We start from the raw sequence: 25,905 nt of genomic DNA on the forward strand, positions 1-25,905 counted from the left end.
CAGACTGTGAGCCCTAGGTGAGACAGGGGCTGTGTCCAGTCTATCCCAGCACTTAGAACAGTGCTCGGCACACAGTAAGCGCTTAACGAGTACCAAAATTATTAACTATTATTATTAGCACGACGCACTTGTATATATGTATATATGTTTGTACATATTTATTACTCTATTTATTTATTTTACTTGTAAATATCTATTCTATTTATTTTATCTATCTATATCTATATTTTATATATCTATCTATTCTATTTATTTTATTTTGTTAATATGTTTGGTTTTGTTCTCCGTCTCCCCCTTCTAGACTGTGAGCCCACTGTTGGGTAGGGACCGTCTCTCTATGTTGCCAACTTATACTTCCCAAGTGCTTAGTACAGTGCTCTGCACACAGTAAGCGCTCAATAAATACGATTGATTGATTGATTGACTGATTGATTGGCTGCGCTGTCTCTGAGTGGGACTGCGTGCACGGCCTGTGATGCTGGAGCTCAGTGGAAGTTTTGTTTTGTTCTCCGTCTCCCCCTTCTAGACTGTGAGCCCACTGTTGGGTAGGGGCCGTCTCTAGATGTTGCCAACTTGTACTTCCCAAGCGCTTAGTACAGTGCTCTGCGCACAGTAAGCGCTCAATAAATACGACTGAACGAATGAATGAGTGAATAAGCGCTCAATAAATACGATTGATGATGATGAATTCCGATGGGGACCCCGGCCTCTGTCCTGCTTCCGCGCTCGGTGGCTGGTTGGTTCCCCAGGGGAGGCTGGCTGACTCCCTGGATCCGTGGGGTCTGGGGTCTGCCCCAGTCATTCATTCAATCGTATTTATTGAGCGCTTACTGTGTGCAGAGCACTGGACTAAGCACTTGGGAAGTCCAAGTAGGCCACATCTAGAGACGGTCCCTACCCAACAGTGGGCTCACAGTCTAGAAGGGGGGAGACAGAGAACAAAACCAAACATATTAACAGAATAAAATAAATAGGATATGTGCAAGTAAAATAAATAGAGTAATACCTGCTCCCTTTCTCCGTAGGTGCCCAGCTGATGCCCTGCCTTCATTCTGCCTGACTGACAATGCCCTGCCAGGGGCACTGTCTTTCTGGGCATCCTCGGGCACAGCGACGGGGACACGGAGGCCTTGGCTCGCCCACGGCTCCCAGACGGCCTTCCCGAATCCGTTCCCTCGGCTGGTGAGGAAGGGCGCCGCAAACTCTGGGAAGGCTGGTGGGGCGAAGGGGTTTATTTCCAGAACTCACCCGACCCACGAGGAACGCCTCGGCTCCATCCTTCTCCCCCAGACCGATCCCGCCTTTCTGCCTCCTCCAGGAGGCCTTCCCAGACTGAGCCCCTTCCTTCCTCTCCCCCTCGTCCCCCTCTCCATCCCCCCCATCTTACCTCCTTCCCTTCCCCACAGCACCTGTATATATGTATATATGTTTGTACATATTTATTACTCTATTTATTTATTTATTTATTTATTTTACTTGTACATATCTATTCTATTTATTTTATTTTGTTAGTATGTTTGGCTTTGTTCTCTGTCTCCCCCTTCTAGACTGTGAGCCCGCTGTTGGGTAGGGACCGTCTCTATATGTTGCCAACTTGTACTTCCCAAGCGCTTGGTCCAGTGCTCTGCACACAGTAAGCGCTCAATAAATACGATTGATGATGATGATGATGTTGCCAACTTGTACTTCCCAAGCGCTTAGTGCAGTGCTCTGCACACAGTAAGCGCTCAATAAATACGATTGATTGATTGATTGATTGCCCCTCCCCGCACACTCCCCCAGGCTGGGGGCGGCGTCGGCCCGGACCAAGAGGCCCAGGTGTGAGCGCCACTAGATCCGCCACTCTGCTGAAGCCTCAGTGGGGAGCAGGGAGGGGAGACCCCCCAATAAAAGAACTCCACGCGGATGGAAAGAGGCCCACTCCACCCGCCCGCTCCGGCCGCGTGGCTCTGTCCGAAAACGGGGGGGCCCAGCTGACCTGCTGCCCCGGCGTCCTTCTCTGGGCCTGACTCTTCTTTGAGTCAAATCGCCCGGTGCCCACCCGGGCGGGCCGAACCGCTTGGGTCGGGCACGGAGAGCGGACGGAGGGGGTCAGGAGGAGGTCCGGGGGTGGTGGTGGTTCAGGCTTCGAGGTTGGGTGGCAGAGGGTCCGCGGCGAACAGCAGCTCGGGAACGCTCCGGGGCTCCAGGAGGCGCGTGGACAGCACGAGGACCTGCCATGGGGAGGGAGGGGATCAAGCTTTAGGGAGGCCAGTCCCGGGGGGGGCTGCCGGAGCATGCCAGGGCCAGCCGGCTGGCAGATGGACGCCCCCATCCCACCCTGGAAGAGTTGGGGGTGTTGGACGCTGCGTGCCGGATCACCGGGGAAGAGTCGGAGATGGAGACGGGAGAGTCGGGGGTGTTGGGCGGTCCGTGCTGGGTCTCTGGAGGTTGGGAGAGTGTCGGGGGTGAGTCCAGCCGTGCTACGGGGAGCCCCGCAGAGCTGAGCTCATCATCATCAATCGTATTTATTGAGCGCTTACTGTGTGCAGAGCACTGGACTAAGCGCTTGGGAACTCCAAGTTGGCAACATATAGAGACGGTCCCTACCCGACAGTGGGCTCACAGTCTAAAAGGCCAGGCAGCTCTCCCCTCCCTCCCCGCTCTCCCCCATCTCGAAAGCGCTTAGTACAGCGCTCTGCACACAGGAAGCGCTCAGTAAATACGATCGATTGAAAAGGACCCACCTGGGTGCTGGGCTTCAGAGCGGCCACGAGGTCCTTGACCATCTTGGCTTCCGCGACGGTCACGCCGCCGATGACAACGAGGATGAGGAGCGGGTGGTCGCCGGGGTGGGGCCGGCTCACCTGCAACACGGACCCCCCGGAGACCGCTCGCTGTCCACTCTACCGCCCCGGCTTCATCCCCCCTAGTCCCTGTCACCGCGTGCACCACGGCCCCTCAGTCGCACCCAGGCCCAGGACTGGTCCAGAGGGCTTTTATTATTATTATTATTAATCATCATCATCAGTTGTATTTATTGAGCGCTTACTGGGTGCAGAGCACTGGACTAAGCGCTTGGGAAGTCCAAGTTGGCAACTATAGAGACAGTCCCTACCCAACAGTGGGCTCACAGTCTAAAAGAGGGAGAGAGAGAACAAAACCAAACATACTAACAAAATAAAATAAATAGTATTAATAGTATTAATAGTAATAATACTAATTGTGGTATTTGTTAAGCGCTTACTATGTGCCAGGGATTGTACTCAGCTCGGCGGGGGATACAAGCCAATTGGGTTGGACACAGTCCCTGTCCCACATCAGGCTCATAGTCTTAATCCGCGTTTTCCAGCTGAGGTAACTGAGGCACCGAGGAGTGAAGTGAGTCGCCCAAGGTCCCAAAGCAGACAAATGGCAGGGCCGGGATTAGAACCCATGTCCTTCTGATTCCCATACCTGTGCTTGATCCACTAAGCCACACTGCTTCTTTTCTTTCATTCATTCATTCATTCATTCATTCATTCATTCATTCATTCATTCAATCAATCGTATGAGAAGCAGAGAAGCACGTAGAGAAGCAGCGTGGCTCAGTGGAAAGAGCCCAGGCTTTGGAGTCAGAGGTCATGGGTTCAAATCATCATCATCATCATCATCACCAATCGTATTTATTGAGTGCTTACTATGTGCAGAGCACTGCACTAAGCGCTTGGGAAGTACAAGTTGGCAACATATAGAGACAGTCCCTACCCAACAGAGGGCTCACAGTCTAAAAGGGGGAGACAGAGAACAAAACCAAACATACTAACAAAATAAAATAAATAGAATAGATAGGTACAAGTAAAATAAATAAATGGAGTAATAAATATGTACAAACATATATACATATATACAGGTGCTGTGGAGAAGGGAAGGAGGTAAGATGGAGGGATGGAGAGGGGGACGAGGGGGAGAGGAAGGAAGGGGCTCAGTCTGGGAAGGCCTCCTGGTCCTCTGGGCCTCAGTTACCTCATCTGTAAAATGGGGATGAAGACTGTGAGCCCCCCGTGGGACAACCTGATCGCCTTGTAACCTCCCCAGCGCTTAGAACAGGGCTTTGCACATAGTAAGCGCTTAACAAATGCCATCATTTTTATTATCATTATTTATTGAGCGCTTACTGCGTGCGGAACACTGTACTAAGCGCTTGGGAAGTACAAGTCGGCAACCTATAGAGACGGCCCCTACCCAACAACGGGCCTCACGGTCTTAGAAGGGGGAGACGGGACAACAAAACAAGCTGCTTTCCGGGAGTGGGGTGGGGGCGGCCGCAGGCCTCAGAGAAGTAGTGTGGCTTCCTAGTGGAGAAAGTGGGGGGCTGGGAGTCAGAATGGACCCGGGTTCTAATCCTGCCTCTGCCATTTGCCTGCTGTGTGACCTTGGGCAAGTCAATTCACTTTCCGGCGCCTCAGTTCCCTCATCTGTGAAACGGGGATTAAGACGGTGAGCCCCATGTGGGACATGGACTATGCCCGACCTGATTGGGTTTTATGTATCCCAGTGCTTAGTACAGTGCTTAGCACATAGTAAGCACTTAATAACTATCATTAATAAAAAAATAGGTGCAGCATCAGCCTTGAAGACACCCTTGATCCCACAGCTCCGCCGGCAGGTGAGGGACTTTTTGTTCTCTCAGGGCACCACGGCGGATATTTTGGAAAAGGGCAGCCCCTGGGGAGACCCGGCTTCTGGTACCTTGCCAACCACCGTAGGTTATGGAGCTCAGGCCAGGTGCCAGCTGTGAGGGTGATGGGGGTGGTGTGCCATGGGGGCGACGAGGCCAGTGCGCTGCGGGGGGTGAAGCTGTCGTCACCCCTGGTCGGAAAAGCTCCCTTCAATCTAAACCTCAAACCCTGCTGCTGCAGCCTGTGCCCATTTCTTCGGTGGAGACGGAGCCCACTAGGCCGTAGGTTACCTGAGGGCAGGGGCCGGGGTGCTCCCGATGGGTCGTCCCCTCCCCTGCCTGTGGCCAGGGCCCCGCGAGGCCGGCGGCAGGGCCGGGTGGCTGTCCGTGGGCGTGCAGAGCCCCTGCTCCAGCTGCGGCTTTATTAGATCAGCCCGAGGCCTGCTCCTGACGGAGCTCACGTCCGCCCGGGGAGGCTGCCGGGACAGGACGGGAACCGGCTGGGAATGGGTGCCCGGGGTGGGAAGAAGTCGTCCAGTGGCTCCTCCGGGAGACGTGGGGCAGAAGCCCCAACCCAGTGGGGATGGCGGGAGCCCCCCAGGCTGTCCCAGGGTAGGTCAGCGCGGGTGGGGGGTGCCCACCGAGGGCACCGGGGGTCAGCTCTTCCTCGGCTTTCCTGGCTACTGGGCGGTTGCTAGGGTCCCTGGAGCCTACGGGGATGCTACCTCATCATCATCATCATCATCAATCGTATTTATTGAGCGCTTACTATGTGCAGAGCACTGGACTAAGCGCTTGGGAAGTACAAATTGGCAACATCTAGAGACAGTCCCTACCCAACAGGGGGCTCACAGTCTAAAAGGGGGAGGCAGAGAACAAACCAAACATACTAACAAAATAAAATAAATAGAATAGATATGTACAAATAAAATAAATAAATAAATAGAGTAATAAATATGTACAAACATATACCTGCAAGGGGGGAATGGCAACAGCCCAGAGGTGACCCCACCTTGCCCACCTGGCTTGACCCCCGAGTCTCCCTAGGTTTGGGGGTGCCGCCACAGGGGATGACACCTGTCCTGGCGCAATGGGGCCGGGACCACTGATGGTGACCGACGTCCCCGACAGCATCGGGGGTGGTGGAAGAGGACAGACCCTGGCTGGGCCCATAATGGTTGACCCTTTTAGGGGTGGCCTCCTTTGATCGGAAAACTGGGCGCCTTCCAACCCTTCCCCCGAGTCAAATGTGAAAGCTGAAGCGTCCTTTGGACCCCTCAGTCCCTCTCGTCCCCGGGTCTCTGTGATGGAGAACTCATCCCTAACGCCTCCACTGAAGCTCTGGGCTGATACCAGGCGGGAACTGGGAGAATTGGGAAGGGGAGCAGGGTGGTGATGGTGGGGAGGGGAAGGACCTGGTGACAGGCGGGGTACCTGCTCACGGCAGCCTGGCCCGGGTTCCAAGGGCTCCTGATTTCAACCGGGGGAGCTGGGTCACCGGTTGATCGGACAGACAGATGGACCTATTTATTTTATTTTGTTAGTATGTTTGGTTTTGTTCTCTGTCTCCCCCTTTTAGACTGTGAGCCCACTGCTGGGTAGGGACTGTCTCCATATGTTGCTAACAGTACAGTGCTTTGCCCACAGTAAGCGCTCAATAAATACGATTGATTGATTGATTGATTGACCCCGAGGGATTTGCGGCCTTGCTCCGATTCCCCGAGAGCCGGCCCTGGAGGGTCTGGGGGCCGGGGGAGGGGCAGCCTCACCTTCATGAACATGCTGAATCCCGTTTTCAGGAGGTCCGTCAGGCCGGAAGACACGTATTCGATGTCCACGGGATCTGGGCGCTCGGGATGGAAGATCTCCTCCACGACCTGCTTCAGCAGCGGCTTGTACAAGGCCTGAGGGGCGAGGGCGGGCCCGGCACTTCGGTCAGGGGCGGGGGCCGGGGGCCGCTGGGAGCCCGCCGCGCCTGTGCTCTCTCCCGGCCTCACCCGTGACCCTCCTGTTTGGGCCACCTCTTTGGCACTTACTACTCCTACTCCTTCTCTTAGTCACCTTTCCACTCCCATCTTCCTCCTCCCCGTAATTTATTTTCTGTCCGTCTCCCCCGCTACCCTGGCAGCTCCTTGAGGGCAGGGATCGTGTCTGCTCTGAGCGCTCCCGGGCAGGCGCATCGATAAATCCTGTTGATTGGGAGGCATTTCGGCTAACCACGGCCGCCAGAATACGGCATCCCCATCCCACAAGGAGGGATCTTTAACCCCCAGCCATCCGGACGAGCACCGCTCGGACACCTGAGGCCAAGGAGGGGTTGTCCTTCTGCCTGTAGCAGAGGTGATTGTCTGCACTGAGCCATTTCCACTCCTTCGCCCAGACCCCGGTTCTCGGTGGGGTGAAGGTCAAGCAAACTAATTGGTGAACTCGTGCATCTGACAGTCCAGCGAGTGGCCTGAGGTCCACCTGTCTGGCCACCACGCAGGGCCGGGCCTAGTCCCGCCAGGTGTATCTTTGTGGCCGGGGTCTTCCCGGTTGAGGCAGAGGATGGATGGTCACCCAAAAGAGTACTTTCGGCAGGACGGTCCCCAAGATAGTCACACACACACCCCGAGCCGGGCAAGCGGAAGGGTGGAGAGGAGCTATGGGCCGCCTCCCGACCCCCGGCTCCTTGCGGGGTGTGGAAAGGGGACCCTTGTGTGTGGGATGGAGATGGGGGTCCCCCCCCACCCGCTCTCTGGCCCGGGGCCTTGCCTGGTGGGCGTGATTCCCCGGGGTGTAGACCGAATTGAACTGCTTCAGGGCTGAGCGCGCTCGGGTCACAGCCCGGAGGGTCCTGAACAGCTCGTCCACCACCGTCTTGGCCCTTGGATAGGTCAGCTTCAGCGAAGACTCGCACACTGGAACGACAAGGGGAGAGGCACGTTCGTAGGGGAGATTATTTTTTCTTAAAGGCATTTGTTAAGCGCCTACTATGTGGCAGGAACTGTTCTAAACGCTGGGGTAGATACAAAACGATGGGGTTGGACACAGTCCCTAGCCCACACTGGGCTCCCAGTCTTAATCCCCATTTTCCAGGCACAGAGGCACACAGTCACACAGCAGGTAAGTGGTGTCTTTTAGACTGTGAGCCCACTGTTGGGTAGGGACTGTCTCTATATGTTGCCAGCTTGTACTTCCCAAGCGCTTAGTACAGTGCTCTGCACACAGTAAGCGCTCAATAAATACGACATGATGATGATGATGATGATGGTGGAGGCGGAATTAGAACCCTGGCCCTTCTGACTCTGAGGTCTGTCAAGCGCTTAGTACAGTGCTCTGCACACAGTAAGCGCTCAATAAATATGACTGATTGCTCCATCCACTGAGGTCTTCCATCAGCATCACTATCGTCACCATCATCATCACCGATCAATAATATTTACTGAGCTCCTACTGTGTGCAGAGCACTGTGGGAGCTGCCATAAGGAGCACAAGACACAATCCCCGCCCTTGAGTGGAAGGCGGGCAGTAGCTAATGATAATAATAAAAATAATGATAATAATAATGATGGCATTTATTAAGCGCTTACCATGTGCAAAGCACTGTTCTAATAATAATAATGATATTATTATTAATGAGATTAATATTAATGATATTATTATTATTATTATTATTATCTCCACCCCCCCATCTTACCTCCTTCCCTTCCCCACAGCGCCTGTAAATATGTATATGTTTGTACATATTTGTTACTCTATTTATTTATTTATTCATTTTACTTGTACATATCTATTCTATTTATTTTATTTTGCTAGTATGGTTGGTTTTGTCCTCTGTCTCCCCCTTTTAGACTGTGAGCCCACTGCTGGGTAGGGACTGTCTCTCTATGTTGCCAACTTGGACTTCCCAAGCGCTTAGTACAGTGCTCTGCACACAGTAAGAGCTCAATAAATACGACTGATGATGATGATGATGATGATGATGATAGCACTTATTAAGCGCTTACTATGTGCCAAGCACTGTTCTAAGCGCTGGGGAGGTTACAAGGTGATCAGGTTGTCCCACGGGGGGCTCACAGTCTTCACCCCCATTTTCCAGATGAGGTCACTGAGGCCCAGAGAAGTGAAGCGACTTGCCCAAAGTCACCCAGCTGACAACTGGCGGGGCCGGGATTCGAACCCATGAACTCGGACTCCAAAGCCCGGGCTCTTTCCTCGTGAGATGGGATGCCGTGAGACCTCGGCTTAAAGCCGATTCAAGTGACGACGAGTCCTTGAAAAGTGATTTTGACCACTCAACCGCCTCCAGGCAGGGCCCCTCCTGGATCGACGCTAACCTATACATTGCCAACTTGTACTTCCCAAGCGCTTAGTACAGTGCTCTGCACATGGTAAGCGCTCAATAAATACGATTGAATGAATGAATGAATCAGTGGTATTTCTTGAGCGCTTGCAGAGCACTCTACTAAGCACTTGGGAGGGTACAATACAACCGAGTTGGCAGACCTGTTCCCTGCCTTGTAAAGAAGGAGTTTACAATCTAGAGGCCGCCCATTAACAACTCCATCATCATCATCATCATCATCAATTGTATTTATTGAGCGCTTACTGTGTGCAGAGCACTGTACTAAGCGCTTGGGAAGTCCAAGTTAGCAACATATAGAGACAGTCCCTACCCAACAGTGGGCTCACCGTCTAAAAGACTCCACTTCCACTCTTCCTTAGGCCTGGCCCGTCCTGCTCCTGGCAGGTATCTGATGCCATGAGGAAAATAATAATACTAATCACGGTACTTGTTAAGCACTTACTATGTGCCAAAGCACTGCTCTAAGCGCTGGGGTGGATACAAATTAATCAGGTTAATAATAAGGATGGCATTTATCAGCTGTCAGCTGTGTGACTGTGGGCAAGTCACTTCACTTCTCTGGGCCTCAGTGACCTCATCTGGAAAATGGGGATGAAGACTGTAACCTCCCCACATTTAGAACAGTCCTTGGCACATAGTAAGCGCTTAATAAATGCCATCATTATTATTATTATTATTTCAGTGACCTCATCTGTAAAATGGGGATGAAGACTGTAACCTCCCCACGTTTAGAACAGTCCTTTGCACATAGTAAGTGCTTAATAAATGCCATTATTATTATTATTATTATTATGTCTCCCCCTTTTAGACTGTGAGCCCACTGTTGGGTAGGGACTGTCTCTATATGTTGCCAACTTGGACTTCCCAAGCGCTTAGTCCAGTGCTCTGCACACAGTAAGTGCTCAATAAATACGATTGATTGATTTATTAAGCGCTTACTATGTGCAAAGCACTGTTCTAAGCGCTGGGGGGAATCCAAGGTGATGAGGTTGTCCCACGTGGGGCTCACAGTCGTCACCCCCACTTTACAGATGAGGGAACTGAGGCTCCGAGAAGTGACTTGCCCAAGGCCACACAGCAGACACGGGGCGGAGCCGGGATTGGAACCCATGACCTCTGACTCCAAAGCCCGGGCTCTTTCCACTGAGCCACGCTGCTTCTCACAGTCCCTGGTTAAACACAGTCCCCGTCCCACGAGGGGCTCCCAGTAATAGTAGTAGTAGTCTTTTAGACTGTGAACCCTATGTATATATGTTTGTACATATTTATTACTCTATTTATTTATTTATCTTACATGTACATATCTTTTCTATTTATTTTATTTTGTTAGTATGTTTGCTTTTGTTCTCTGTCTCCCCCTTCTAGCCTGTGAGCCCGCTGTTGGGTAGGGACCGTCTTTATATCATTATAATAATAATGATGGCATTTATTAAGCACTTACCATGTGCAAAGCACTGTTCTAATAATAATAATGATAGTGCTTCCCAAGTGCTTAGTCCAGTGCTCTGCACACAGTGAGCGCTCAATAAATACGATTGATTGATTAGGGTTGGCTGCTCCCACTCCCGAGCCCCTCAGAAGACCCCGCTGGGGTCTCGGCCGGGATAGAAAAGAGGCGGGACGGGGGGAACGGCGCCGGGGCGGCCTCTGCTATCTCGTAATATTTCACCGCGACCCACGCCGGCCCCTGTCAACTGTCCCATGCATGTGGACGGTGGTCGTCGAATTACCACGGGAGCCGGCGGACTATTTGTGCCGACACGTCGGCCCCTTTCCATTAAATCGCCGCACACAATGGCCCCTTCACAGGCCCCGGACCCCCGTCCCAGTCCGACCGACCGACAGACGGGCAGCAGGTAAAAGGCCTCCTGAGAATGGGCAGGAACAAAGAGCCTTTTAGTGGACCCTCAAACCACTCCTTATGACTTTTATTATTAATAACAACAACGATACTATAATTACGGCATTTATTAGTCACTTACTACACGCCAGGCACCGAGGCGGATCCAAGACGACCAGATCAGACACCGTTCTTGCCCCCCACGGAGACCCCGATCCACCTTATTCATTCAGTCGTATTTACTGAGCGCTTGCTGTGTGCGGAGCACTGCGCTGAGCGCTTGGGAAGTACAAGTTGGCAACATGTAGAGACGGTCCCTACGCAACAGCGGGCTTTATTCCCATTTTAGAGCTGAAGACAGCGGGGCCCTGGCTGCCTTTCCCGAGGCCACGTGGCAGAGGGACGAGACCTCGCGTCTCCGGGTTCTCGGGTCGTGGCCTTCCAGTCGGGCCACGCCGCGTCCCCGTGGCACGACGGGTGACCGGCAGAGCTGTTTTTGGCCCCGGATGGATTTTGCTCGAGTCGCGGCCCGGGGCCAAGAGACATTTCCTGCCTCGTCGTGCCCCTTGGGGATTTTTCTGGGAATCCAAACGCCGCCGGGTTGCTCTCCCTCTCCGCTCGGCCGCAATGACCCCGCCACCGGCCCCGCACGCGCCGGAACGCCGCTGGTCCCCGAGGGGTCGGCGACCACGCGCCATGGCAACGGAGCCCCGGTGGGTGGGCGTGTGGATGGACTTCCCAAGCGCTTAGTACAGTGTTCTGCACACAGTAAGCACTCAATAAATACGACTGATGATGATGATGATGAGGATGTTCGGTCGGGGTTCCCGCCCCAGCCCACCTCTCCTTCTCGGAGGCGCAGAACCGGCCGGGGGCCGAGTCCTGGTCTCCCCCGCGGCCACACAGTCCCTGTCCCACAAGTCTTCACCTCCATTTCACAGCTGAAGTAACTGAGGCCCAGAGAAGTGAAGCGACTTGCCCAAGGTCACCCAGTAGGCACGTGGTTCTGTGATGTCTGTCTCCCCTTCTAGACTGGGAAGCTCGCTGTGGGCAGGAATTTGTCTGCATTGTTTTCATTCACTCAATCGTATTTATTGAGCGCTTACTGTGTGCAGAGCACTGGACTAAGCGCTTGGGAAGGACAAGTTGGCAACATCTAGAGACGGTCCCTACCCAACAGTGGGCTCACAGTCTAGAAATCTGTACTCTCCCAAGCATTTAGTACAGTGCTTTACACACAGTAAGCGCTCAATAAAGACGAAAGAAAGAATGAATGATTGGGGTGGAGGTGGAATTAGAACCCAGGTCCTTCTGATTCCCGGGACGTGCTTGGAACGGCTCGCTGGGAAGGACTAAATGGGAGCGGACGCCGAAAGTTGGCAACATCTAGAGACGGTCCCTACCCAACAGCGGGCTCACAGTCTAGAAGTCTGTACTCTCCCAAGCACTTAGTACAGTGCTTTACACACAGTAAGCGCTCAATAAATACGAATGAATGATTGGGGTGGAGGTGGAATTAGAACCCAGGTCCTTCTGATTCCCGGGCCCGTGCTTGGAACGGCTCGCTGGAAAGGACAAAATGGGAGCGGACGCCGAAAGTTGGCAACATCTAGAGACGGTCCCTACCCAACAGCGGGCTCACAGTCTAGAAGTCTGTACTCTCCCAAGCACTTAGTACAGTGCTACACACACAGTTAGTGCTCAATAAATACGAATGAATGATTGTGGTGGAGGTGGAATTAGAACCCAGGTCCTTCTGATTCCCGGGCCCGTGCTTAGAACGGCTCGCTGGAAAGGACTGAATGGGAGCGGACGCCGAAAGTTGGCCACATCTAGAGACGGTCCCTACCCAACAGCGGGCTCACAGTCTAGAAGTCCGTACTCTCCCAAGCACTTAGTACAGTGCTTTACACACAGTAAGTGCTCAATAAATACGAATGAAAGAATGAATGATTGGGGTGGAGGTGGAATTAGAACCCAGGTCCTTCTAATTCCTGGGCCTGTGCTTGGAACGGCTCGCTGGGAAGGACTAAATGGGAGCGGATGCCGAAAGTTGGCAACATCTAGAGACGGTCCCCTACCCAACAGCGGGCTCACAGTCTAGAAGTCTGTACTCTCCCAAGCACTTGGTACAGTGCTTTACACACAGTAAGCGCTCAATAAATACGAATGAATGATTGGGGTGGAGGCAGAATTAGAACCCAGGTCCTTCTGATTCCCGGGCCCGTGCTTGGAACGGCTCGCTGGAAAGGACTAAATGGGAGCGGACGCCGAAAGTTGGCAACATCTAGAGACGGTCCCTACCCAACAGCGGGCTCACAGTCTAGAAGTCTGTACTCTCCCAAGCACTTGGTACAGTGCTTTAAACGCAGTAAGCACTCAATAAATACGAATGAATGAATGAATGATTGGGGTGGAGGTGGAATTAGAACCCAGGTCCTTCTGATTCCCAGGCCTGTGCTTGGGCCGAAAGTTGGCAACATCTAGAGACGGTCCCTACCCAACAGCGGGCTCACAGTCTAGAAGTCTGTACTCTCCCAAGCATTTAGTACAGTGCCTTACACACAGTAAGCGCTCAATAAATATGAATGAATGATTGGGGTGGAGGTGGAATTAGAACCCAGGTCATCATCATCATCATCATCAATCGTATTTATTGAGTGCTTACTATGTGCAGAGCACTCTCCCAAGCACTTAGTGTACAGTGCTTTACACACAGTAAGCGCTCAATAAATACGAATGAATGATTGGGGTGGAGGTGGAATTAGAACCCAGCTCCTTCTGATTCCCGGGCCCGTGCTTGGAACGGCTCGCTGGAAAGGACTAAATGGGAGCGGACGCAGAGCCTGTGTGCACAAAGGATGTGTGTTCTGTGGATGAAACAATCCCCCACGCTGTTCCCGGGCCCCGGGCCCTGGCTGCGTATTTAATGGTCGCTTGTAAAGCCACCCCGTGGCCCCAGTCTGGTCGCTTGGTTGTCCCCGCCGGCTCCTGGGGCCGGGGCGAGAACGCGGCCCCACCGGCCCCTGGTCAATCAATCAATCAATCAATCGTATTTATTGAGCGCTTACTGTGTGCAGAGACACTGGACTAAGCGCTTGGGAAGTACAAGTTGGCAACATATAGAAACGGTCCCTACCCAACAGTGGGCTCACAGTCTAGAAGACGAGACCCTCCGGGGAGTGGGACTGCCCTAAGTATATTGACGGGGTCTCTGCCAGCTGGGAGGTGGGGCAAGAGTGGCACTGTGGGGTTGAGAGGGCATTCGCCCAGGGAAAGTTTCTTGTGGGCCCCGAATAATAATAATAAATAAATAATAATGGCATTTCTTAAACGCTTACTACGTGCAAAGCACCGTTCTAAGCGCTGGGGAGGTTAGAAGGTGATCAGGTTGTCCCACGGGGGGCTCACGGTCGTCATTCCCATTTTACAGATGAGGGAACTGAGACATGGAGAAGTGAAGTGACTTGCCCAAAGTCACCCAGCTGACAAGTGGCGGAGCCGGGATTTGAACCCATGACCTCTGACTCCGAAGTCCGTACTCTTTCTACTGAGCCAGTGCTTACTAGGTGCTTGCTATTTATTTTTTGTTGATACGTCTGGTTTTGTTCTCTGTCTCCCCCTTCTAGACTGTGAGCCCGCTGTTGGGTAGGGACCGTCTCTAGATGTTGCCAACTTGTCCTTCCCAAGTGCTTAGTACAGTGCTCTGCGCACAGTAAGCGCTCAATAAATACGATTGAATGAATGAATGAGTCAAACCCTGTTCTAAGCACTGGGGTAGGCACAGTCCCTGTCCCTCATGGGGCTCACAGTCTGAATCCCCAGTTTGCAGATGAGGTAACTGAGGCGCAGAGAAGTGAACTGACTTGCCCAGGGTCACATGGCAGACAAGCGGTGGAGCCGGAATTAGAACCCAGGTCCTTCTTACTCCAGGCCCGTGCTCAATCCACTAGGCCACGCTGCTTCCCGTCTTCCCCTTCCCCCAGCTCCCTGGGGTAAACCCGAAGGTCGGCACCATGCCGAGATTCATTCATTCATTCATTCATTCAATCGTATTTATTGAGCGCTTACTGTGTGCAGAGCACTGGACTAAGCGCTTGGGAAGTCCAAGTTGGCAACATATAGAGGCCAACAGTGGGCTCACAGTCTAGAAGGGGAGTGGGGATTGTGCTGACTGGAACAATTTAAGCAGCATCCCAGCCTTCAGGAAATTTACCGGCTACAGGAGGCGATCGATCAATCGATTAATCAATCAATCGCATTCACTGACCCTTCAAGGCCCTACTGAGAGCTCACCTCCTCCAGGAGGCCTTCCCAGACTGAGCCCCTTCCTTCCTCTCCCCCCTCCATCCCCCCATCTTACCTCCTTCCCTTCCCCACAGCACGTGTATATATGTATATATGTTTCTACATATTTATTACTGTATTTATTTATCTTACTTGCACATATCTATTCTATTTATTTTATTTTGTTAGTATGTTTGGTTTGGTTCTCTGTCTCCCCCTTTTAGACTGTGAGCCCACTGCTGGGTAGGGACTGTCTCTATATGTTGCCAACTTGTACTTCCCAAGCGCTTAGTCCAGTGCTCTGCACACAGTAAGCGCTCAATAAATACGATTGATGATGATGATGATGACATCTATTCTAATTATTTTATTTTGTTAGTATGTTTGGTTTTGTTCTCTGTCTGCCCCTTTTAGACTGTGAGCCCACTGCTGGGTAGGGACTGTCTCTATATGTTGCCAACTTGTACTTCCCAAGCGCTTAGGACAGTGCTCTGCACACAGTAAGCGCTCAATAAATACGATTGATGATGACGATGAGTGTCGTACTAAGTGCTTTGGAGAGTCCAAATGACAAAGCTATCGGCAGCTTATCCCGCTCGTGGGCCAAATTCCCATTGAGCAGCCTGCCTTGCTGGATAGAGCCCGGATCTGGGAATCAGAAGGTCACGGGTTCTGATCCCGGCTCCACCACTTGTCTGCTGTGTGACTCTGGGCAAGTCACTTCACTTCTCTGTGTCTCAGTTACCGCATCTGGAAAATGCGGGGCGAGACTGTGAGCCCCACGTGGGACAGGGACTGTACCCAACTCGAGTTGCTTGATTGGCACCCCAGCGCTTAGTACAGAGCCTATTCATTCATTCAATCAGATTTATTGAGCAATCAATCAATCAATCAATCAATTGTATTTATTGAGTGCTTACTGTGTGCAGAGCACTGTACTAAGCGCTTGGGAAGTACAAGTCGGTAACATATAGAGGTGGTCCCTCCCCAACAACGGGCTCACAGTCTAGAAGCCTAGCACATAATAATAATAATGATGGCATTTATTAAGCGCTTACTATGTGCAAAGCACTGTTTTAAGCACTGGGGAGGTTACAAGGTGATCAGGTTGTCCCACGGGGGGCTCACAGTCTTCATCCCCATTTTACAGATGAGGGAACTGAGAAGCAGAGAAGTGAAGTGACTTGCCCAAAGTCACACAGTGCCAAAATGATAATAACTGTGGCATTTGTTAAGAGCTTACGAGGCGTCAAGTAATCATAATAATAATGATGGCATTTATTAAGCGCTTACTATGTGCAGAGCACTGTTCTAAGTGCTGGGGAGGTTACAAGGTGATCGGGCTGTCCCACGGGGGGCTCACAGTCTTCATCCCCATTTTACAGATGAGGGAACTGAGGCCCAGAGAAGTGAAGTGACTTGCCCAAAGTCACACAGTGCCAAAATGATAATAATTGTGGCATTTGTTAAGAGCTTACGAGGCGTCGATTAATAATAATAATAATAATAATAATGATGGCATTTATTAAGCGCTTACTATGTGCAAAGCACTGTTCTAAGCGCTGGGGAGGTTACAAGGTGATCGGGTTGTCCCACGGGGGGCTCACAGTCTTCATCCCCATTTTACAGATGAGGGAACTGAGGTGCCAAGAAGTGAAGTGACTTGCCCAAAGTCACACAGTGCCAAAATGATAATAATTGTGGCATTTGTTAAGAGCTTACGAGGCGTTGAGTAATAATAATAATAATAATGATGGCATTTATTAAGCGCTTACTATGTGCAAAGCACTGTTCTAAGCACTAGGGAGGTTACATGGTGATCAGGTTGTCCCAGGGGGGGCTCACAGTCTTCATCCCCATTTTACAGATGAGGGAACTGAGGCGCAGAGAAGTGAAGTGACTTGCCCAGAGTCACCCAGCTGACAGTTGGCGGAGCCGGGATTCGAACCCACGACCTCTGACTCCAAAGCCCGGGCTCTTTCCACAGAGCCACGGGGATTAAGACTGTGAGCCCCATGTGGGACCAACCTGATGAGCTCGTGTCTTCCCCAGTGCTAAGAAGGGCGCTTGGCACAGAGTAAGTGCCTAACAAATACCATAAATCATCATCATCATCAACATCATCATCAATCGTATTTATTGAGCGCTTACTGTGTGCAGGGCACTGGACTAAGCGCTTGGGAAGCGCTTTTTTTTTTATAAAAAATAAAAAATCAGATTCAAATGGAATGCCGCGTCGGGATCACCTGGATTGCACGCCAGGCACTGTACTGAGGACCCACTGAAGACAGAGCACTGTTTTGGGCGCCTCCTGAGTACTCTGTACTAGCTCCCCCCTTTTCCCTCTTCTCCTCCTCCCCTCCCCATCGTCCCCACTCCCTCCCTCTGCCCTCCCCCCTTCCCCTCCCCACAGCACTTGTGTAGATTTGTACCTATTTATTACTCTCTTTATTAACGATGTGTATTCATTCATTCAATCGTATTTATCATCATCATCATCATCATCAATTGTATTTATTGAGCACTTACTATGTGCAGAGCACTGTACTAAGCGCTTGGGAAGAGAGAGAGCTGCTTGCAGGCAGGCAGTCAATCAATCATATGTCATTCATTCATTCATTCAGTCGCATTTATTGAGCCCTCACTGTGTGCAGAGCACTGTTCAATCGTATTTATTGAGCGCTTACTGTGTGCACAGCACCGGACTAAGCGCTTGGGAAGTCCAAGTTGGCAACATAGAGAGACGGTCCCTACCCAACAGTGGGCTCACAGTCTAAAAGGGGGAGACAGAGAACAAAACAAAACATATTAACAAAATAAAATAAATACGATATGTACAAATAAAATAAATAGAGTAATAAATATGTAGAAACATATATACATATATACAGGTGCTGTGGGGAGGGGAAGGAGGTAAGGCGGGGGAGAGGAGTTGTCCCACGTGGGGCTCACAGTCTAGAAGGGGGAGACAGACAACAAAACAAAACATATTAACAGAATAAAATATGTATGTACAAATAAAATGAATAGAGTAAGAAATACGTACAAACATATATAAATAGATACAGGTGACAGCTCTGACGCCGGCTACTTGTTTTGTTGTCCGTCGCCCCCTTCCAAGCCCTTTGTTGAATAGGGACTGTCTCTCTCTGTTGCCGAATTGTACTTTCCAAGTGCTTAGTACAGTGCTCTGCACACAGTAAGCGCTCAATAAATACGATTGAACAGTGCTCTGCACACAGTGAGGGCTCAATAAATACGACTGAATGAATGAATGAATGACATATGATTGATTGACTGCCTGCCTGCCTGCAAGCAGCTCTCTCTCTCTCTCTCTTCCCAGGGCCTGGATCTGGGATGGGCACGGGGGCCTGCTGCCCCCTTTTTTGGGGAGCCACTGTGTGGGCCTCACTCCCAACCCCCGGGCCGGGCTGGGCAAGGCCAGCCCGGGCCAGTCCAGCCCAGGCCAGGCCAATCCAGGCCAGTCAAGGCCAGGCCAGGCCAGCCCAGGCCAGTCCATCCCAGGGCAAGCCCAGCCCAGGCCAGGTCAGTCAAGGCTAGGCCAGCCCAGGCCAGGCCTGGGCAGTCAAGGTCAGGCCAGGCCAGGCCAGCCCAGTCCAGCCCAGGCCAGTCCAGCCCAGGCCAGCCCAGGCCAGTCAAGGCCAGGCCAGCCCAGCCCAGGCCAATCCAGGCCAGTCAAGGCCAGCCAAGGCCAGGCCAGCCCAGGCCTGGCCAGTCCGGACCAGTCACGGCCAGGCCAGGCCAACCCAGGCCAGTCAAGGCCAGGACACGCCAGCCCAGCCCAGGCCAGGCCAGTCCAGCCCAGGCCAGACCAGGCCAGTCCAGACCAGTCACGGCCAGGCCAAGCCAGGCCAGCCCAGGCCAGTCCAGCCCAGGCCAGTCAAGGCCAGGCCAGGCCAGCCCAGGCCTGGGCCAGTCCAGGCCAGTCACGGCCAGCCCAGGCCAGGTCAGCCCAGGCCAGGCCAATCCAGGCCAGTCAAGGCCAGGCCAGGCCAGCCCAGGCCGGGCCAGCCCAGCCCAGGCCAGGCCAGTCCAGCCCAGGCCAGTCCAGCCCAGGCCAGTCCAGCCCACTCAAGGCCAGGCCAGGCCAGCCCAGGCCTGGCCAGTCCAGACCAGTCACGGCCAGGCCAGGCCAGGCCAATCCAGGCCAGTCAAGGCCAGGCCAGGCCAGCCCAGCCCAGGCCTGGCCAGTCCAGACCAGTCACGGCCAGGTCAGGCCAGGCCAGCCCAGGCCTGGGCCAGTCCAGGCCAGTCACGGCCAGCCCAGGCCAGGCCAATCCAGGCCATTCAAGGCCAGTCCAGGCTAGAACTAGGCCAGTCCAGCCCAGGCCAGTCAAGGCCAGGCCAGGCCAGGCCAGCCCAGGCCTGGCCAGTCCAGACCAGTCACGGCCAGGTCAGGCCAGGCCAGCCCAGGCCTGGGCCAGTCCAGGCCAGTCACGGCCAGCCCAGGCCAGGCCAGCCCAGCCCAGGCCAGGCCAGACCAGTCCAGTCCAGTCCAGTCCAGTCCAGCCCAGCCCAGCCCAGCCCAGCCCAGGCGGGTCCGGGCCCCTTCTGAGGCCCCAGTGGGCGGATCCCCGCGCCAATGGCGCCCTCTGCTGTCGCTCGCCGAGTCCAGCAGCAGGAGCGGCGGGCAGGCCTTCTTCCTTCGCCGGGGAGGCCGCCCGCCCGGCCGTTTCCAGGGCTGCCGTTGGGCCGTTCCCTTGGTGCGGGGGGAGAAATCCTGGCCCCCGCGGCCCCCTCCCAGGCTTCCCCAACATCCTAAAGCGCTGTGGAAACAGCCCGGGCTTGGCAGTCGGAGGTCGTGGGTTCTAATTCCGACTTTGGCCAAGTCACTCAACTTCTCCGCGCCTCAGTTCCCTCATCTGGAAAATGGGGATGAAGACTGTGAGCCCCACGGGGGACAACCTGATCATCTTATTTATTACTCTATTTATTTATTTGTACCTATCTATTCTATTTATTTTATTTTGTTAGTATGTTTGGTTTTGTTCTCTGTCTCCCCCTTTTCGACTGTGAGCCCACTGTTGGGTAGGGACTGTCTCTACATGTTGCCAACTTGGACTTCCCAAGCGCTTAGTACAGTGCTCCGCACACAGGAAGCGCTCAATAAATATGATTGATTGATTGATTTACTTTGTTAATGATGTGCATCTAGCTTTACTTCTGTTTATTCTGATGACTTGACACCTGGCCACAAGTTTTGTTTTGTTGTCTGTCTCCCCGCCTCTAGACTGTTAGCCCGTTGTTGGGCAGGGACTGTCTCTATATGTTGCCAACTTGGACTTCCCAAGCGCTTAGTACAGTGCTCTGCACCCAGTAAGCGCTCAATAAATACGACTGAAAGAATGAATGAATGAATATAGAGACGGTCCCTCCCCAACAACGGGCTCACGGTCTAGAAGGGGGAGACAGACAACAGAACAAAACACGTGGACGGGTGTCAGGCCATCAGAATAAATAAAAATAAAGCTAGATGGCACATCATTAACAAAATAAACAGAACAGTAAATATGTACAAGTAAAATAGAGTAATTCATTCATTCATTCAATCGTATTTATTGAGCGCTTACTGGGTGCCGAGCACTGTACTAAGCGCTTGGGAAGCACAAGTTGGCAACATATAGAGACGGTCCCTACCCAACAGTGGGCTCACAGTCTAGAAGGGGGAGACAGACAACAGAACAAAACATGTGGACGGGGGTCAGGCCATCAGAATAAATAAAAATAAAGCTAGTTGCACATTATTAACAAAAGCTAGATGCACATTATTAACAAAATAAGTAGAGCAGTAAATATGTACAAGTAAAATAAATAGAGTAATAAATCTGTACAAACATATACAGATGTTTATCCCTCGTCCCCCCTCCATCCCATCTTACCTCCTTCCCTTCCCCACAGCACCTGTATATATGTATATATGTTTCTACATATTTGTTACTCTATTTATTTATTTATCTTGTACCTATCTATTCTATTTATTTTATTTTGTTAGTATGTTTGGTTTTGTTCTCTGTCTCCCCCTTTTAGACTGTGAGCCCACTGTTGGGTAGGGATTGTCTCTATATGTTGCCAATTTGTACTTCCCAAGCGCTTAGTACAGTGCTCTGCACATAGTAAGCGCTCAATAAATACGATTGATGATATATACAGGTGCTGTGGGGAGGGGAAGGAGGTAGGGCGGGGGGGTGGGGAGGAGGAGAGAAAAAAGGGGGCTCAGTGCTTAGAGAAGTGTCTGGCACATAGTAAGTGTTCAACAAAGCAGTTTATTCATTCATTCATTCATTCATTCATTCAATCGTATTTGTTGAGCGCTTACTGTGTGCAGAGCACTGGACTAAGCGCTTAGGAAGTCCAAGTTGGCAACACATAGAGACGGTCCCTACCCAACAGTGGGCTCACAGTCTAGAAGGGGGAGACAGAGAACAAAACCAAACATACTAACAAAATAAAATAAATAGAATAGATAGGTACAAGTAAAATAAGCGCTTAGTACAGTGCTCTGCACATAGTAAGCGCTCAATAAATACGATTGATGATAAATAAATAAATAGAGTAATAAATCCGTACAAGCACATATACCTATATACAGGTGCTTTGGGGAGGGGAAGGAGGTAAGGCGGGGGGGATGGAGAGGGGGAGGAGATAGTAATAATATTATTATTCTACTATGGGGAGAGGAAGGAGGGGGCTCAGTCTGGGAAGTTTGGAGTGCTTAGAGAAGTGTTTAGAGTTTAGAGAAATAAATGTGCTTTGCACGTAGTAAGCGCTTGATAAATGCCATCATTATTATTATTATTATTATTATTATTATTATTATTATCATTAAATACACTGTCGGGGAGCGAGGAGGAGTCTGCAGCGGAGGGAGGGGTGGAAGGAGGAGCACTGGGAAAGAGCTGTGGAGGGGAGCACTGCGGGGGGAGAAGGAGGAGCCAGCAATGGGGAGGAGGCCACAGTGTTGAGGGGAGGGGAGCATGTGCGTCGGGTGTGTGGGGTGTGTGTTTGTGTGTATGTGTCACACAGCTGTGAACCAGGATTCAGCCCCTGTCCCCAAGGGACCACTAACTCTGGATCTTCTCTTCGAGGAAACACCCTTTTGTCTTTGGTCCTTGAGACAAAGGAGCCATGACAGCCCACATCTGGTCTCCGCACCCTTTCTAGACTTTTGAGCCCGCTTTTGGGTAGGAACCATCTCTAGGTGTTGCCAACTTGGACTTCCCAAGCGCTTAGTCCAGTGCTCTGCACACAGTAAGCGCTCAATCAATACCACTGAATGAATGAATGAATGGATAATCCCAGCACCGCCACTTGACTGCCGTCACCTTGGGCAAATCACTTCTCTGGGCCTCAGTTCCCTCATCTATAAAATGGGGATTAATCAATCAATCAATCAATCGCATTTATTGAGCGCTTACTGTGTGCAGAGCACTGGACTAAGCGCTTGGGAAGTACAAGTCGGCAACACATAGAGACGGTCCCTACCCAACAGCGGGCTCACAGTCTGTAAGATTGCTGTGGGCACGGAATGAGTCTGGCAATAATAATAATTATAATAATAATAATAATAATAATAATGGCATTTGTTAAGCGCTTACTACGTGCAAAGCACTGTTCTAAGCGCTGGGGGGATACAAGGTGATCAAGTTGTCCCCCGTGGGGCTCACAGTCTTCATCCCCATTTTTACAGATGAGGGAACTGAGGCTCAGAGAAGCTAAGTGGCTTGCCCAAGGTCACCCGGCAGACTTGTGGTGGAGCCGGGATTCGAACCCATGACCCCTGACTCCAGAGCCCGGGCTCTTTCCACTGAGCCACGCTGCTACAAGCACTTAGTACAGTGCTCCGCACACAGTAAACGACGGTGAGAACGGCCACTTGAGAGCGGGGCTCTCAGAGAAGCAGCGTGGCTCAGTGGAAAGAGCCCGGGCTTTGGAGTCGGCGGTCATGGGTTCGAATCCCGGCTCTGCCACTTGTCGGCTGGGTGGCTCTGGGCCAGTCGCTTCGCTTCTCTGGGCCTCAGTTCCCTCTTCTGTAAAATGGGGATTAAGACTGTGAACCCTGATAACTCTGTAACCTCCCCAGCGCTTAGAACAGCGCATTGCACATAGTAAGCGCTTAATAAATGCTATCACGATTATTATTATATCGTTGATTGATTGATTGGCGACTGGTGGGCCAGGTCGGAGCGGACAATCTCCGTGGCCACTGGCTCGGCAACTACAGGCCAAGCTCTTTTCCGGGTAGGGTGGCGGGAATCGCATCCCTCCCCCTTCTCCGCCGGCCTTGCTTGTGCAATCCCGCCGATAAATGGGAACCAGATGGCCCCTTCGGGGAAACAGCCGGGAAATCTGGGATCACCAGCAGCCCGGACTCCTCCGGACACGACTCCGAACCCGCTAGCGACTCGCCGAGCGAGGCCGTGTCTCCTCTTCCACGAACGACCTGGGAGTTCAATCAATCAATCAATCAATCAATCAATCGTATTTATTGAGTGCTTACTGTGTGCAGAGCACTGGACTAAGCGCTTGGGAAGTCCAAGCTGGCAACATCTAGAGACGGTCCCGACCCAACAGTGGGCTCCCGGTCTAGAAGGGGGAGACAGAGAACAAAACCGAACATACTAACAAAATAAAATAAATAGAAGAGATATGGACGAGTAAAATAAATCAATAAACAGAGTAATAAATATGTACAGACATATATACAGGTGCTGTGGGGAAGGGAAGGAGGTAAGGTGGGGGGACGAGGGGAAGAGGAAGGAAGGGGCTCAGTCTGGGAAGGCCTCCTGGAGGAGGTGTTAACATTGACAATTTGGGAGTTTCACCTCACAGTTGATGTGAACTTGTCTTTCCCACCCTTCGTATTTTTGTCAATCAGTGGTTTCTCTTATAATCGTTATAGTCATGGTATTTGTTAAGCGCTTACAGCGTGCCAGGCACTGTTCTAATAATAATAATAATAATAATAATAATAATAATAATAATGATAGCATTTATTAAGCCCTGACTACGTGCAAAGCCAGTGCTGGGGGGATACAAGGTGGTGAGGTTGTCATCATCATCATCATCAATTGTATTTATTGAGCGCTTACTGTGTGCAGAGCACTGTACTAAGCGCTTGGGAAGTACAAGTTGGCAACATATAGAGACAGTCCCTACCCAACAGTGGGCTCACAGTCTAAAAGGGGGAGACAGAGAACGAAACCAAACATACTAACAAAATAAAATAAATAGAATAGATATGTACAAGTAAAATAAATCAATAAATAGATAGAGTAATAAATATGTACAAACATATATACATATATACAGGTCCCATGTGGGGCTCACAGTCTTCATCCCCATTTTCCAGATGAGGGAACTGAGGCCCAGAGAAGTGAAGTGACTTGCCCCAAGTCCCACAGCTGACAAGTGGCGGAGCCGGGATTTGAACCCATGACCTCCGACTCCAAAGCCCGGGCTCTTTTCCTCCCCCTTTTTAGACTGTGAGCCCACTGTTGGGTAGGGACTGTCTCTATGTGTTGCCAAATTGGACTTCCCAAGCGCTTAGTACAGTGCTCTGCACACAGTAAGCGCTCAATAAATACAATTGATTGATTGATTGATTGATTGATTGATTGATTTTCCACTGAGCCACGCTGCTTCTCTAAGGGCTGGGGCTCTAAGCTCTAAGTGCTGGGGTAGATACTATTCTATTGATTTTATTTTGTTAATATGTTTTCTTTTGTTCCCTGTCTTCCCCTTCCAGACTGTGAGCCCGCTGTTGGGTAGGGACCGTCTCTAGATGTTGCCATCTTGTCCTTCCCAAGCGCTTAGTCCAGTGCTCTGCACACAGTAAGCGCTCAGTAAATACGATTGAATGAATGAATGCCCGGAGTAGCGTATGTCTCTTGCCCTCTCCCCAGTGCTCGGTACAAGTGCTCTGCGAACAGCAGGCGCTCGGGCAACCCTGCCCATCATCTTCTAGACTGTGAGCCCGCTGTTGGGTAGGGACCGTCTCTATATGTTGCCAACTTGGACTTCCCAAGCGCTTAGTACAGTGCTCTGCACACAGTAAGCGCCCAATAAATACGATTGATTGATTGATTTTGATTGACTGGGCAATCCCCGGGTCTCAAAGGTGCCCGCATGGAGGCCCGGCAGGGCAAAACGGGTCTTAACACTATTCTATTTATTTATTTTACTTGTACATATCTATTCTATTTATTTTATTTTGTTAATATGTTCTGTTTTGTTCTCTGTCTTCCCTTTCAAGACTGTGAGCCCACTGTTGGGTAGGGACCGTCTCTCTATGTTGCCAACTTGTACTTCCCAAGCGCTTAGTACAGTGCTCTGCACACAGTAAGCACTCAATAAATACGATTGAATGAATGAATGAATGAATGAATGAATGAATATGATTGAATGAATAATAATAATAATAATAATTATGGTATTTCTTAAGCACTTACTATGTGCCAAGCACTGTTCTTAGCGCTGGGGTAGATACAAGGCAATCAGGTTGTCCCACATGGGGCTCACAGTTTTACTCCCCATTTTACAGATGAAGCAACTGAGGCACAGAGAAGCTAAGTGACTTGCCCAAAGTCACGCAGCTGACAAGTGGCAGAGCCAGGATTAGAACCCACAGCCTCTGACTCCCAAACCCGTGCTCTTTCCACTAAGTCACTCTGCCATGGTTTGCAGCCTGTCTTGAAGGCACTTCATTCATTCATTCATTCATTCATTCATTCAATCGTATTTATTAAGCACTTACTGTGTGCAGAACACTGT

The 25,905-nt window shown here is 51.3% G+C and overlaps 1 protein-coding gene across 1 annotated transcript in view; it reads right to left on the reverse strand.

Moving 5' to 3' along the window:
* Positions 1 to 1,744: 1,744 nt before the first annotated feature.
* The window catches only part of SCFD2 (sec1 family domain containing 2), a 156,937-nt gene continuing 132,776 nt past the window's right edge, over positions 1,745 to 25,905 (reverse strand). Inside the window, exons 6-9 of the mRNA XM_038769117.1 lie at positions 7,394 to 7,539; positions 6,409 to 6,543; positions 2,727 to 2,846; positions 1,745 to 2,213 (exon numbers count right to left, since the gene is read on the reverse strand). Of these exons, the coding sequence (XP_038625045.1) occupies positions 2,121 to 2,213; positions 2,727 to 2,846; positions 6,409 to 6,543; positions 7,394 to 7,539 (494 nt within the window). The 3' untranslated portion in view covers positions 1,745 to 2,120. The remainder of the gene's footprint in view (positions 2,214 to 2,726; positions 2,847 to 6,408; positions 6,544 to 7,393; positions 7,540 to 25,905) is intronic.

This window comes from Tachyglossus aculeatus, chromosome X5 (assembly GCF_015852505.1).
Source record: "Tachyglossus aculeatus isolate mTacAcu1 chromosome X5, mTacAcu1.pri, whole genome shotgun sequence".
In the NCBI taxonomy this organism is placed as follows: Eukaryota; Metazoa; Chordata; class Mammalia; order Monotremata; family Tachyglossidae; genus Tachyglossus; species Tachyglossus aculeatus.